This window comes from Buceros rhinoceros, unplaced genomic scaffold, assembly GCF_000710305.1.
Source record: "Buceros rhinoceros silvestris isolate BGI_N320 unplaced genomic scaffold, ASM71030v1 scaffold46962, whole genome shotgun sequence".
NCBI classification, from domain to species: domain Eukaryota; kingdom Metazoa; phylum Chordata; class Aves; order Bucerotiformes; family Bucerotidae; genus Buceros; species Buceros rhinoceros.
The window spans coordinates 4971-19600 of record NW_010401542.1 but is presented as its reverse complement, the minus strand read 5'-3'; the positions used below and the strand labels follow the sequence as shown (position 1 = coordinate 19600).

Below are 14630 nucleotides of genomic sequence, written 5' to 3'. Positions count from 1 at the left end.
CCAGGTTTCATGCCATTCTCCTGTCACAAAGAACCCCTAAAGCTCCTGAGAGCATCTTAGATACCTACAGCCATTGCCACATTTAAGTTCCTGGGCAGTCCATGAAACAGGCAGAGTACAGGGAGGGAATTACTACTGACTACAGTTACCAACTGTCCATCAACCCTCTCGCTATTGGGAAGGGGCGTAGGCGTGGACAAGAGGAAGGTGCTTTTGCGAGTTTGGACCGTTCTTCGGGTGCAATGTAGACCTTTCATAACCTGCTTGATGAACACGTGGCTGTTGCTGCTGCTGGAGGATGGAGATGCTTATTCAGCAAGTGATGCAATTCTGGCAAATGCAGTTGGTGTCATGGAGCCCATGCAGCTAGACCTGCCTCCATTGTTTCAGCAGCAAGCGCTGCTAGTTTGTTGGTGCTCGTGGCTTTCTGGGCAATGCTGATGTGCAAACTCATTTCTAAAAGCCTCTTTCTATCCACAGATTGTTTTCCATTTCGGTACCAAATTTAGGTAAGCAACATACATGTATCTGACTCTTGGGGAATTGAGTGTGTATGAAGAGGCAAATGTATTGCACAATGAAAAATCCACTTTATGCATCGTGCCTTTCTAAAAATCACGTAATATAGCAGCGTTAACTTTGAAGGCTGCGTAGAGATTGGTGCTTCACTTGAGGGTGGGCTTTTTGCTCCTTTTTGGATGGTTTTCTTTGAAGAGGACCATTCCTCCTGACCACCTCAATATATTTAGGAAGGCAACATGTGAAGCAGTCAACACTGAGCTGCTGCTTCCATGCTGCTGGTGGTGTTTAACAGCTGCTCCAGCAGCTGCTCTCCATAAAACCGCTTACTGCTGCCTCCTGGAGGGACAAGTTCATGCCTTGTGTAAATGGGAGCAAATGCCAAAAACTGTCCCCACTAATCAAGCCTTGAGAAGGTGCTGGACTGAAGGTACCCATGCCCTCGGGATGGAAAGCCTGCCTGGACTGGCTACACTTTGAAGCTGGGTCTTTGCTGCTGCTCCCGCTTCATTGCTGGAGCTGGGTGTCCAAACCTGTCCAGAAAACCGCCCGCAAACACAACTAACAAACGCAAGCATCCTGCCTTGTCCTGCAGTTCTGGGGGGCTTTTGGAATCCCAGAGATCTTCCTTTTGCATCGCCTTGACCCCTTTAACGAGCAGCAGACGCAGTTTTCCTCTGCAATAATACATTGCTTTGAGTACCAGACTCAGAATGACATCCATCTCCTAATAAATTTCTCTGCTGCATTTTTGTCAACAGGGTCTGTTTCCCCAGAGGACATGGTGTACGATGATGCTGAAGTGGGGCAGAGAGAGCCAAGGTGAGGAGGGTTCCCGCTCCTAGGGCTGGCCCTGGGCTATGGAGGCATCCCTCTTGGTACAAACCCGTTCCCTGGGGAGTCTGCAAGCCACCGAGGGTCATGAGCTGGTTTGGACCCAGTTCTCTGGAGACAGTCCAGGTGCCCTCTCCATGTATGTGTAATTTGGCAAGTAGCATCCTGCAAAATGTTTCTTCAGTGTTACCTAGTTAGTGCCAGGGATGTGAAAAGGAGAGAGCTGCTCCCTGAAACGTGAAAATTCAAGTAGTTTTTCTAAGGAAGGAAAACTCCAACTCCCAGACCCGATAATCAGCCCTGTCCTGGCAAGTTCCTTGTCAGAAAAATTACTTTTAATAGGAACAGCATGTCTTGATGTCTTGCTGCCAGATGATTGTGGCAGCAGTGCATGCTGGTATAAATCACAGCAAGTGTTTGTGTTTTAGTGGTGGTTGTGGGGGGAGACAGAGAGAAAAATCATGACTTTGTAGCTACATGGGTTTGGGGAGGGGACACAGTCTGCTGGAAAAAAAATTGAATTTATGTGTGGTTATTTCCCCTCCTGTCAGAGAGAAGGATGACAAGTATAAAACCTGGATGCCAAAATTTCTGATCCCGAAAGAGGATAAGGACCAAAGGAAAAGCAGCGTGGATGTGGAAAGGTCTTGATTTCTATTCCGTGTTTTCCCATGTTGTCTAGCTTTGTATAAGCATCTCTCGAGCCGTTGCAGGAGCGGGATGCCCCTGATTGATTGCACAGGCATTCTGTGTTCCGCTGCTCCTGCTCCAGAGTCTTTTCCCTCTGAACCCAGCTTTCAGGAAACTTTGCAGACAACATCTTGAGGGCAAAACAAACTCTTGTCTGAGCTGTGTGCAAGTGAGGGATACCCTGAGGGTGTCAGCCTGAAGTTGTATTGTGTCTTCCCTCTTAGCTGAGAAAAAAAGATGTTAACTTGCTGTAAGTATGGCTGCTTTTCTGCCCTGATCAGTCCCATTCCTTCTTTAATTGTGCCTTGATAAAACATTTGATCTCTATGGAACAGCTCTCGCCACAGTACCAATAGCACTGTGTTCAGAAGCCCTGCACACAGAGGAGTAATTGTGTGTTCCCCTTGCTCTTACTTTAAAGCACTGAGTTCCTGGTTGTCCAGCTATTGCATTGCCTCTTGCTGTCCCATTCTTGCATGAAAGAAAAATAAAATTTTTTGTTATCAGTGCTGCAAAAATGTGTGGAATTAGGCGTTTTCATTTCCCTTTTAGAGCATGAAAGTGTCCATTGCAATGAGCTTTTCCATGAGCTGGTACCTGGGTCTTCAAATGCAAATGAGAGAGATATTTCCTGGGTTCTCACCTCAGAGTTCCTGCATGGGGTGGCTCAGACACTTCTTGTTGTTTTGTGCAGTGTCACACATGTAATGAAAGTCGATGTGATTTCATCTGTTCGTTAGAGATCGCAGGTCCTTCAGGATGAGACCGCCAAGGAGGAATCTCTTCACAGCTTACAATTCCCAAATTTCAGCTTTTGTTTCCCCTGCTCTAAATTTTAAGTGTGTGAAAGTTATTTTATAATAATTTCTTGCAAGTGGGTATTTTTTGTTTGGTTGCTTGTTTTTTCCTGTCTTAGTTTTACAATAAATGCCATAGCTGGAATTTCATGTACCAACCAGTAAGAGTGGCATCTCCGTACCCAGGGAACGCCCCGGCGTAAATGGCCATTGCTCCCCTTAAGCCAGCTAAAAGAGCTTGTTTTTCACTTAACAGTGTTACATAAATGTCTGCTTGGGTGACTTTCTCCTCCATGTGCTAAAAAGGCAACAAAAATCGGGTGAGCTGTGTCAAGCCCCACTTCCATAAATGACTCATGATGAGAGTTATCTGGGGCCCCTTTATGTTTGAATACAAATAAAACCAGAAGGAGACAAACTGCTGGGGGAAAAGTGAATTGTTGACTTGTATAAAAATACAACTGATTTGAAACACTCGATAGAGAGTTTGTTTGTTCCCACACTGCTTACAGTGAAAACAACTATTCCAAATGGAGATAGAAAATGGCTCAAGTTATGCTCACCAGCAGATTGGTTTTGTGTATTCATCTCTTTCTAAAAAAAGAGTGATGTGAACAGCGTGCTTTGCTCTTCTAAGAGTTCATTGCAGACAAGGCTGGAGTTAGGCTCTGGGTTGCAGTTCCCAATGTGCCGATGGTGATTTAAATGGAGCTCAGAAGTGTACGTCTCTCTCTTGATGCAGAAACATCTTCAAAGTCAAGAGCAATGCAGAAAAAAGCAAGAAGATGGAAAAAGAAGAGAAGTTTTTCAGAGAAATGTTTATGGTACGTGTCTTTTTAGAGAACTAGTGGCATTAGAGGAGGAAAGCAGCTATGTGTCATGCTTAAAAGATGCATGGAGGAAAGCTGTTGGTCCTTAGCTACACTAGGAGACATGTCCCAGTGATTTGCTGCCTTCTCCCCTAATCTGTTTGCTTTTTATTTTCCCACATCTTCAGCCCCAAATAAAGTCTCTCAAATCCTGAAATCTCTCCCCACTGCCCTTAATGACATTGCACATGCATGTAGAATAACTTCTGGTTTTATTTCTTTTCTGCAGTACGATAAGGAGATCAAGGTCATCAACACAGCCACTGCTGAGTGTTCGGTCCCCAGTAAGAGGAGAGTTGATCTCCCGGTCACAGCTGGGGAGCAGCTGGATGTTATCGATGTCACGGAGGGCAACGCTGTGATTTGCCGCAATTCGGAAGGCAGATGTACGTTTGCAGAAAGTCTCTGGCACTGGTAGCTGCTTTGCAATCTGGTTTTGAGAAGCAAGCAACAGTACGTTCTTTGTGCTTAGCCACTGCACCTTTATTCGCTCAGGAGTTTATTAATTTGCTTCTTTCTCCCCCTCTCTTCCTTCAGATGGATATGTTCTAGTGGAGCATTTGAACTTCAGGTAAACTCATATTTTATTTATTGTGATGCATATTTTCTTCCCCCTCCTGTGTATAGACATGTGAGATCTGGAGAAATGTACTTTAAACTTCTGAAGGCAGGGAAAGGTTAATGTAAACAGCCACTATTAAATATTAAATAAGTATTTCCAGTTTCAGTCTGCTATTCTGCTGTTATACAGGTTTCCAGCCCAACTGCAGCTAAAAAAAGCCCCATCCAGTCATGACTTTTATAAAGTGGAGATTCTTGACTTGCCTTCAGATATGCCATATTAAGTCACATCTGCTGCAAACATGGGCCACTCGGTGTGCATCGCCTTGCCAAAACACACCCTTAACTTCCCTGCTGCAATATCATTTCCTTGCAGGCTCATGTATAATTGATAAAAATGAACCTCTTCTCGCCCAGGTGCCCATTGCTGTGAAATTTTCTTTTTTTTGAGACAGACAGTACTAACGGCCCTGATTGCGGGTGTCCCCCTCAGCATCCCTGAAGGCTTCTTTCGTGCTTCTCGCGTCCATGAGAGCCCACGTTGGTCAACTGTGAAGAGCTGCTGCAAATGTAAATAAAGTTTTGGTTTTTTTTTTTTTTACACTTATACTATTAAATGTGCAAGAGACATTTCCTTTTCTGTCTGCTATTTAGAGCATGTCTTCACTGTTTATCTCCTTATTTTCAGTATTCCTCATCTTTTTTTTTAGTACCTTGCTGGTCAGCTCTGAAAAAGCTGTAATATTTCTGCCTTTGCATGAAAAAAAAGTGCATTGTTACCGTCTGTTTTAGGTGCTGAAATTGAAAGACTCCCCAAAAGATTTGCTCTTTAAACAGTAAACTATATAAACTTGAGCTGATTCGGGGCTTCATAAAAGTATTGAGACACAAAGTATGCCCCACCACTCTTGCTGGGTTAAATATGTAAAAGAGTGGAAAACTTGACTCATTTCTTTCCAAAAAAACATTTTAAATGAGTAAATAAAGCATTCAGTCAAAATTTACTTTATTTTTGTAAGCTAACTTAGGCATCCCAGATATGTAAAGGCTGACTCTGGCTCCCACTGACTCGCAGCAGCCGGCGATTACCCAACAGTTGCCCCTGTGTTCAGGCTCTTCTCTGCTGTGGGCCTGGAGGATGATTGCTTATTTTAAGAAAAATGCTCCTAAATGTAGGAAGAGGAATATAAATTGGTGATGGCTTCTCTTCGGTGTATCCAGTGGGTACCTTTTCAAAAGCAGAAAATTGTGGATAGGATTTTTTACATGGCTTTGGAAGGGAAAAAAAAAAAGGAAAGTATGACTGTAGCATACAGCTTCTGCAGATTTTAAGAGCCCAGATCAGTTTGCTCATAATTATCCTAAAAATGTAGATGGTTTAATTAGAAATTATTAAATGTTCCAGGCTTAAGAAAACACAGCAAAATAAAAGCGCTGTTTGCCACACGGCTGTTTCAAAGCTGGCATAGAAGACATCAGAAAAAACCAGAGTAAATATTTAACATTTACTTTTAAGCCCATACAAGCATTCTTATTTATTTTACCATGTGGTTACTATTAAGTGCATTGGCCTGCATCCATCCTTGCAATAAAAAAAATAAATAAACCAAACCCCACTAAGCATGCGCAGCTTTGCAGGCTCGCCAGCCCAAATATTTAGACTTCTCCAGCAGAGGTGGAGAGTTTGGGGAGCTGAAGTGCGTGTTTGGCTTCAGAGCAGCCTGGGACGTGTGCTACGTCCTTCTCCTACAGCTCTTGCAGGGAGTTGTCTCCACGGAAGTTGTGGAGACAGGTTACCTGGGAGGCTTTCTTTCCATGGCAACATTTAGGATTGAGCCTATGAAGTAAACATCCCTTTCCTCATCCTCCTCCCTCCCCATACAGCGCTAGCTCACAAATCCTGAGCTCTATTAGTCACATGCACTGTAAGCACTATAGGCAAATCTTGTCTTAGCCACATATGCTAGTTCTTTTTTGGCTTCTAAGGAAGTTATTTAATTTAAAAAAAAATTGTTAAGTTTTAAAACAATCTCCCCATATAGCCTGTGGTATACATGAGCGGGCCCCAATCCCACTGCAATTACATGCAGTCCTTGTGGAGTTACGACCCAACGCGCTGCAAAACACAAACTTCTGCACTGGTGCTGGCAGCTGACTTTGCACAAGGACGCCTTGCAATGCACTTACTTAAACTGTTTTTCTTCAGGAACAGATTCCAATCCATGTACAGAAGGAAAAAGTGCTTGATATGGGATCACTCAAGACAATATAAAAACCCTTTACATATAGCAACTGAGATTTCCTGAATGACACCACAGATCAGCTATATTGGTCAGGAAATTAAACTCTTCCTTCTTTCTTTTATAGCCTTGCTGGTACATCCTAACCACATCAAAACTCAACATAATTCTCATGTCCATCTACCTTTCTTCTCAAAGCGGAGATCATCATTACAACAATTGTGATTTGCTTAATCTGAGTGAGAACTGAAATTTCTAAGCCAATTCTGGAACACATAAATTGTGTAAGAAGGGGAGTGTGGATAGGGATGAAACTGGAGCACTCACTGCAGCTTTGTGCTCTAACTGGATTTACATCCCGCTGCATCACAGGTGTATACAAACGAAAGTCCCAAATACCCCCGCCCAAGCGCCTTTCCTGCAATGAAAGGTTATTTTTGCACAGTAGCATTAAAATCCTTCTCTCCATGCTTTTACATAAGGAGAAGAGAGCTGAGTCAGCACGGGCCCATCAGCACATTAATTCACAAGAAAACCTTTGGGCCTGGCTCCTACCATGTATTCTAGGTTGGGGAAGCTCTTTCTCTTAATCATGTACACATTTGAATTCCCCACCCTGCCCCTTTGACCCCCTCAAGTCCAAGGATCCAAGGGCATCCAAGACCCCACAGCCAGGATATAGGGAGCATCTCCAGAGGGAAACTCTACCAGCCAACGCCAGCCTGCAAAAATGGTCTGTGCACTAAGTATGTTTTAAGGATTTGATGCTTTTGTCTCTTTTTGCATCTCTGAGTTTATTATAAAGTGCAAATGTCAACCATGGAGACAGCTATCACATGCAGTGCAGTACATCAAGAAACACTTTCCACACCATAAACGGAAGGTAATAGGCTTTGTTGCGATTATCTAATGCACAGTTACCTGCACAAAGGACAAAACTGAACCTAGGCTCTGTGCCCTTCCACAACCATTAGCCCCAGAAAGGACTAAAGCAATTAAATTGAAAACAAAACCTTCTCCAGTCCATCAGTGGACAAAATAGAAAATACCAAGAACAATGGCGTATTTATAGAGCTCAAGATTTTTTTCTGTGCTTTGTGTTTATGATATGTTTGAAGGAGAGCTTATACACAGAGCTTTTTAAAGGTCAGTATTTGAAGAGAAAAAAATCATAAATACATAATATCATCAATCATAAATAATCCCACCAGTACAAACAAAACTTGCAACGGACTAGTCTGGTTCATCACGCTCAAAGTGCTGAGATTTGACGGCCCAAAGATGCTGGGCCCTGGACACAACAATTATCCTGAGATTCAGTTTTGCTTTGTGCTTTAAAAGAAAAAAAAAAACCCAAAAAAACCAAACTCACAAATGCACTGAGGTACAAAACATGTGAATATAACGATACAGAACACACGAACATGCTTTCAGCAACAGGAATAAGTATTATCATGTCTACAGCACCTACTTCACAGCTTTGTGAGATGAGGATAAATGAACAATTTCAAAATGTGAAAAAAAAAAAAAGAGATGGGTCTTAAAAATAAGCTTGGATTTTTAAATTGAGGCAGCTTCGGCAGGAGTTTCAAGGCTTTTGTTGAAAACAGACTTTTTATAAGACCGAAAGTGTACTCACATTTCACAGCTAGAGCGCTGATTTACTGTCCGGTTCTCCTAATTTTGATGACCAAAACGAGCCAAGATATGTGCACTGAATATGCATAACACCAGGTTTGCTCTCAGCACAAGTCACTGTTTGGTCAACAGGTATAACAGGAGAATTCTGAGAACCAGTTCATCTCTCAGGCATGGGAGCACGGTACTGCTGACCAAATTGTTAACTCCGTGCCCAAGCAGCAGACCAGAAATCCCGAATTACAGGAAGCTGTTGGGTTTTTTTTGTTTGTTTTTGTTTGTTTTTTTTTTTTTTTTTACACGTGAATGATGCCAAGAGAAAGTCTAAGGAAGCCAAAGGAAAGCACTAAATTGGAACGTTCCTACCAAAGTAAGACCTTAAGAAAGGTGACTCTAGTAGCTACATCACACACCTGAAATGAAACGGATCCTAACGCTTTCCAGTAAAATACTGCAGGAATTGGGATTTGTTTGGCTCATCCCAAGGGATGGATGTGCGATTCTTCTTCCCCCTCTCGTCTCAGCGAATGAAAGGGTGAAGGCAAATAATTGCACAACAAATGGTACTTCAAGTATTTAGAAACATGGCCTGCATGTCTCACCGGTGGGATTCTGCATAAGGTGGGGGATTTGCACACCTCCTGAAATAAAGCTGTGACTTCCAGCAGTCCTAATGGATGGTGAAGGCACGATTTCATGGCCTGCGCCCAGGTCTCTCTTCCTTCTATATGGGTGAACGCAACATGACTGATGGCAAAGAGCAGTAAAATGAGAAGGAGTAGACAGAACGGTTATTTTGTTCGAACTTCATCTATTCCAACGCAAATGACATTATAATCACCCCAAAGAAGTACGTACAACAGATACTATCCACCTGCTTCCTTGGTTACAGTACTGCCCATATACACCCCGTGCCTCTACACACCTTATGAAATGCTGAATTGGACACACACACTCAAGATGGATTACAAGAAAAAAAAAATCCTGCTGCCTTTGCCTGCTCAGTTCTGACTCCTGAAAGAAAACCCTGTCAGCATCAGGGCTTCAGCCTGGGAGGGAAGGATGCCCATGGGCTTTCGGTGTCACCTCTCCTCCCTTACCTGGACGAGGCCGTGCTGGGTCCGACAGGGTCAGCTAAGCTACTCATGGGCTTTACCTAGAAGAGGGAGTAAAAATATCATCTCCTTTCTCCAAGTCCTCTCTCGCATGCTGGGATTAGTGTGTGCAACGGTAGGTGTCCAGGGTCCAGGGCACACATCTACCCCACTGGGCAAATACAACTGAGAGACCAATGACAGGGATGCTGCCTACATTTTTTAAAATAGATATATACACAGACACACATATAAGATATATATACATTTTTCTTTTTTTTTTTGCCAACTAGTACAGTACAAGCTATTTCTGAATTAACTCATCCAGGAGCTGGAGGTTAATGCTGGAGCCTCCCTGAACTCTATATCCTTTGCATTTTGTCTCTCTCCCCCTTGGGTTGAAGCGCAGTTTGGGTGAGTTCGTGGCTTGCAAAGCACAGCTGTCCAGTGGCTTTGGAAGAATTGCACTTGGAGTAATTCAAGTTTCTGTAGTTCAAATACATCTACCCTGCTTTTCCTGATGCTTGTGCATGTACCAGCGTAACTCAAAAAAACCAAAAAACAGACAAAAAAAAACCCCAACCCCCCCTCAAAACTGACCACAGTGTAACAGTTAAAACTTTTTCTCTGGAAAATGTAACCAGAGGTCAGCAGATCCTTTGCAGCTGAGAACCAGAAAACAGTCTATTTTAAGGTAAAATAAATTAAAAAAAGAAGACTATGTCACAATGCAGCATGAATCTGGGTAAGGCTGTAATGGACAGTTCAACCTGATGTGTTCATGGTGGAGGTACTTCCATCAGCCCTACTTGCTCCACTGCCTCTGCTGACAGCGAGCAGGAAAGCTGCTTCATCTCTTTGGGACTCTCCATATGGAAAATTCAGATGCTCTTCCTGCCTTCTAGGAAGGACTGGTTTTGCAGATCCGTATATGAGTTAATATTTGCACGGGTCTGAGAAAATGCCAAGTGCCACAAGGGCTTATGCTACCTCCCAGAAATCCCAGCCACCTCCTGGAAGCAAATATTTCCTCTCAAGAGCATTTGCTGCTGTTTAATATCATTAGTTCTGCTGGGTAGGAAATCCCAGAGGACAAGTGTCATTTTAAGGCAAGACAAGACATCTGTACATCTACGTGCCTCTGGACCGCAGATTCTATCTAATGCCTCAGCCCCTTAACAACTGGGCTACAGGTGTTCCCAGGACAAGCAACTTGGCAAGATGCTCAGTTGTGAGTGATGATTTAAACAGCCTTCTACTTTCCAAATACATTTCACAGTGGGGGCATGGACACCCCTAACTGTTTCCTGGATGGAAATTAATCTCTGTCCCTGTGGCTGCTCAGCTGCCCTCTCCTGCTCCTTTCCAAAGGGGCTTATATCCAGCACTCAAAACTCTTTAGGGCTGTTTGCTCAGCCTTTGCTTGCGTCTCAGCCTTGATCCAAAAGTTGCTAAAGAGCTGGGTGCTGCTCAGCTTTGGCTCTGAGGTGGGGGTTTTTTTGCATGCAGGAGTCTGGATAGTTCATCCTCACCAGCTATGACCAGCTCACACCATAGCACTGGAGATGTGCATCATCTGATAGCCACCAGGCACAGCACCAAAGCCATCCTCCACCCCAGAGTATTTATTTAATAATGATAATAATAATAATAAAAAGCTCTTTACAAAACCTAGGAGTACTACAAATATTTTGAGTACTTCTTTTAAAAACAGAATTGTTCTGCTGCCAATAATCCAAGCACTTCTGTGTTGGATTTAGCGTACCACAACTAAACAGCAAAACTGATTTTTTTTTTTTTTTTCAAAGCTTTCTGGTTTGTGCAGCTTCTGGAAAAATTGGAGCTGTAAAGTCATGTTAGTGAGCATCCAAGCATAACCTGTAACAAAAGTAAGGCAGTTTTGTGTTTTTAAAAAAACCAGGGACTTCAGCTGCAAATGTCCATTTAACTGCCAGTAGATGGCAAAAATATCCCGTATTTGAATTCATTACCTAAAATGACTTGTACAAAAGGCTTAAGGTTATTCTCTTCCTTGCTTCTCATAGAAACTTACGGAAAGTATAAATTAAAGTGCAACTGTACAAAAAAAACCCTAGGAAGAAACCTTGATGGGTCATAAGAAGCCATCAAAAAGATGGATTAAATATTTATTAAAGTTGATTGATTGCATACCTGGGACTAGGAAAAGTTCTCCTTTGCTTTGTTTCTTAAAAGAAAACAAAAAAAAAAACCAACCAAGGGAAAAAAAAACAAGGAAAAATTACAATTACACCCAGGATTTTTTTGGCAAATTTTTCAGAAAGCATTTGTTCCTAGAACGTTACGTTCCTTTGCAATCAAGTAAATGGAATTAAACACCATAGCAAAGCCAACCAGATGCCAATGCTGCCCGTTAGATTAAGCCTATGTAATAAAAAATAAAAATTCTTTTAAACAAAAAAGTCACACATACATTAGAGTTTACCCTTGAATAAAAGAATTTAACCTTAAAAATCCCTGTACTTTGTCTTAAAAAATAAAATCCTATCCTTCAGATAGCCAGTAGTGAAGAAACAGTAGAACTCTGAATCCAGATATCCCTGCCTTATCAGCGGAGTGGTGAAGGTCACAGTCCAGTGAGCAGCAGCAGGACGGGAGAGCCCTTCGGCATGAGAAGCGAGTCTCTGGCAGCACGAAGCTGCGACCGGGGAAGGCAGGGAAGGCAGATTTGGCAGCGATTTTAGGGTGGTGACAACGGGCGAAGGATTCCTACGGGAAAGGTGAGAGGTAAATGCCTTGGAGCTGCGCAATGCTGCTGGCTCTCGCCTGGCAGTGATGATCCTCACCCTTGAGAGAAGCGTGGGCAAAGTGCTGGGTTTTCGGGTGGCTCGTTGGCATCCTGTCCTCTGTGGGTGGCTCATCGGAATCCTGCTTGGGATTCAAACCCTGGAGCTGGTGATGCGGCAGGGAAGGGTGAGCAGAGTTTGGAAGCTGGAATAAAGGCAATCAGCCTTCACCTTCGAATGTGCTGAGCGGGTCAGTACTGTCCAGGGCTCTCAGAAGGAGGAAATAAAGCAAAAACTTGACATGTGGAGGCTTTCCCACAGCATGTTTGCAGTGGGACCTTTGCACATCCCACCTTCCCTCCCCATCTTTAGCAGGTGGGGAGGGATGGCATATTGCACTAGTGCAGAAGTGTCTCAGCAGTTGCTAGTTTTAGGAGAAAAGTGTTATCAGAGGCTAGCAACTCTGCCAGCACCCAGGTGTAAACACTGCAGAGCTACTTCATTACCCTCTCTCTGTTTCGCATAGCTCCTGGTTGACCCCTCTGACCTGGCTCAGCCCATCCAGCCCCTGCTCTGCACAGCAAAGGGGATACAACATCAACCTCACTGCACACTACCTATATTGCAGAAAGCTTGGCCGTGGCTCCGTTAACTCCGGATGAACCAGGGGGGAGGTGTTTTCCGAAAACTCAGGGATACATTTGCTACTTTACAGCCATGCCAGTATTTCCCATTTGTTTCACTAGGAGAAAAAAAAAGTATTGGATACATTTCACCACAGTATAATGAGTGAAATGTGATTTTCTCAGTGCCTTAGTTGGGGAGTAAGTTTTGGGTCTGGAACTGGCTTTGTGTCACAGGCCATGGAGTTGTGAAGGGCGGAGGAGGAAGAACAAAGCAGAGGAAACAAGGAACAGACAAGCCAGACCAGATCCTCACAGTGCAATACTATATGCAGACGGACCAGTGCCTCAGTGCCACCTGTCAGCGAGCCAGGGCCATGATCAGGCTAGCGCACATCTCAAAGAAGTCCATGGTGTGGCTTCCCAGGCGTGGCGTCACCGAGGGGATGCTGCCGACGAAGGAGCCACTCAGAGAGCCCATCAGTGACTGGCACTCGGCAGCTGCAGCACCATCGATGCTCAGCCTCGGCCGGTGCAAGCCGGCAGCAGAGCAGGAGCGCTGCGGCGTGGATGAGCCAGACCTCTGCTCCATCACGTCGTCTTGAATATAAAAAAAAAAAAAGAGAAAAGGAAAACTGGTATTAGTTTTGTATCTGCGATGTTTGGTAAGGGACTAGTAACAAGGAAACAAACTAGTAACAAAGAGTAACCAGTAACAAGGAGACAAATGGATCAAAAGGGCTTTCATTGACTTGAAACAGCTGCATAAGCATTTTAAAATGCAAAGAATGATTTTTAGGGTTTTTTTAAACTTCCAAACTTGCCTTTTTGTGGGCTTTACATCTTGTGTTGCACCATTCCCCGCTTACCATCAATGCTTTTGAAGTCCAAGAGATAGCTGCGGTTGTCAACCTGGTAGAGTTGCAGGCTCATCTTCACGTAATTGCCCGTCACCGGGTTCTTGCGGCGCACTCTGAGATGGTAGGAGTTCACCACCTGCAAAGGGAAACTTGCTTTCAGGATTCAAGGCAGAAAGAAGAACATTTCTTTCCTTATTTTTTTTAAATACTAGGAAGGCATCTTCTGAGAAAGAGTTTCTCAAAAGAACAATGCCTATAAAATTAAGCAAATGGCTTCATATCCTATTTCCTCCTATCTTTAAAAATGCTTCTAAGAGCTCTGATTCACCAGCTGCTGGCAGGCGAAGCTGTGACCCATCTGCCAGGCACCAAACTGATATATGCTCCTCCCCCATCAGCAGCAATGGCCATATGAGCCACATAGGCCACTCATGGACCTGCATATGAGGACCGTGCCCGTGAAAGCAGGGCAGGCTGAGCAGCTGGGGAGAGTAACCTCTCCCCTTGGTGAGAGCTAAATTCAGCGCTCGTGAATCAGCCTTGAGCTGTGTATTTTCTCTTGCTGCCTCCCACCCCACAATCTGCTGCATCTCATATGCAGTGAGATCTTTTCTCTGCGCTATATTTATGAAGCAATTGCATGGATGGGAAAGCTATTTTGATGAAGAATCACATCTGAAGTTATTCTTAGGGTGGGGAAGACTATTGTGAAACCTCCTTGTACAAAAATAAGCTCCAGCCTCCATGAAGACATTGGGCTGACTTGGTTTGTGAAGCTATACCAGAAATACATCAGGTTTGTTCGCTCTCTGTAAAACCATACAGCTACCATATGCTGTAGGCATATGCATCTAGAGACAGTCCTCCTCCTGGGTGGTGCAGTGAAATCAGGTTTCTGAGCATAATATTATCAAAAGCAAGGAGAAGATTGGAGGCTTTGAAGAAGCAGCACAGTTATGTTCACACTGTACAACCACTGGGACCTGGAGTGAGGAGGATACCACCTCCGGTGATGAAGATGTGGCCTGAAATTCTCCTTACCTTGATTCTGACGCTCGCATGAGACTGCAGTGAAAGACCATGAGTCAGGAGAGCTCATCGCAGTTACTGCACTGAGATTTAGGAAATCAGGCTCAGCAG

The 14630-nt window shown here is 43.8% G+C and overlaps 1 protein-coding gene across 1 annotated transcript in view; it reads right to left on the bottom strand.

Moving 5' to 3' along the window:
• Positions 1 to 12991: 12991 nt before the first annotated feature.
• Positions 12992 to 14630, bottom strand: part of LOC104490049 (5'-AMP-activated protein kinase catalytic subunit alpha-2) — a gene marked incomplete at its 5' end in the record, with an annotated part of 4442 nt that continues 2803 nt past the window's right edge. The window contains 2 exons of the mRNA XM_010132285.1: positions 12992 to 13230; positions 13500 to 13626. Coding sequence (XP_010130587.1) covers positions 12992 to 13230; positions 13500 to 13626 — 366 coding nt within the window. The remainder of the gene's footprint in view (positions 13231 to 13499; positions 13627 to 14630) is intronic.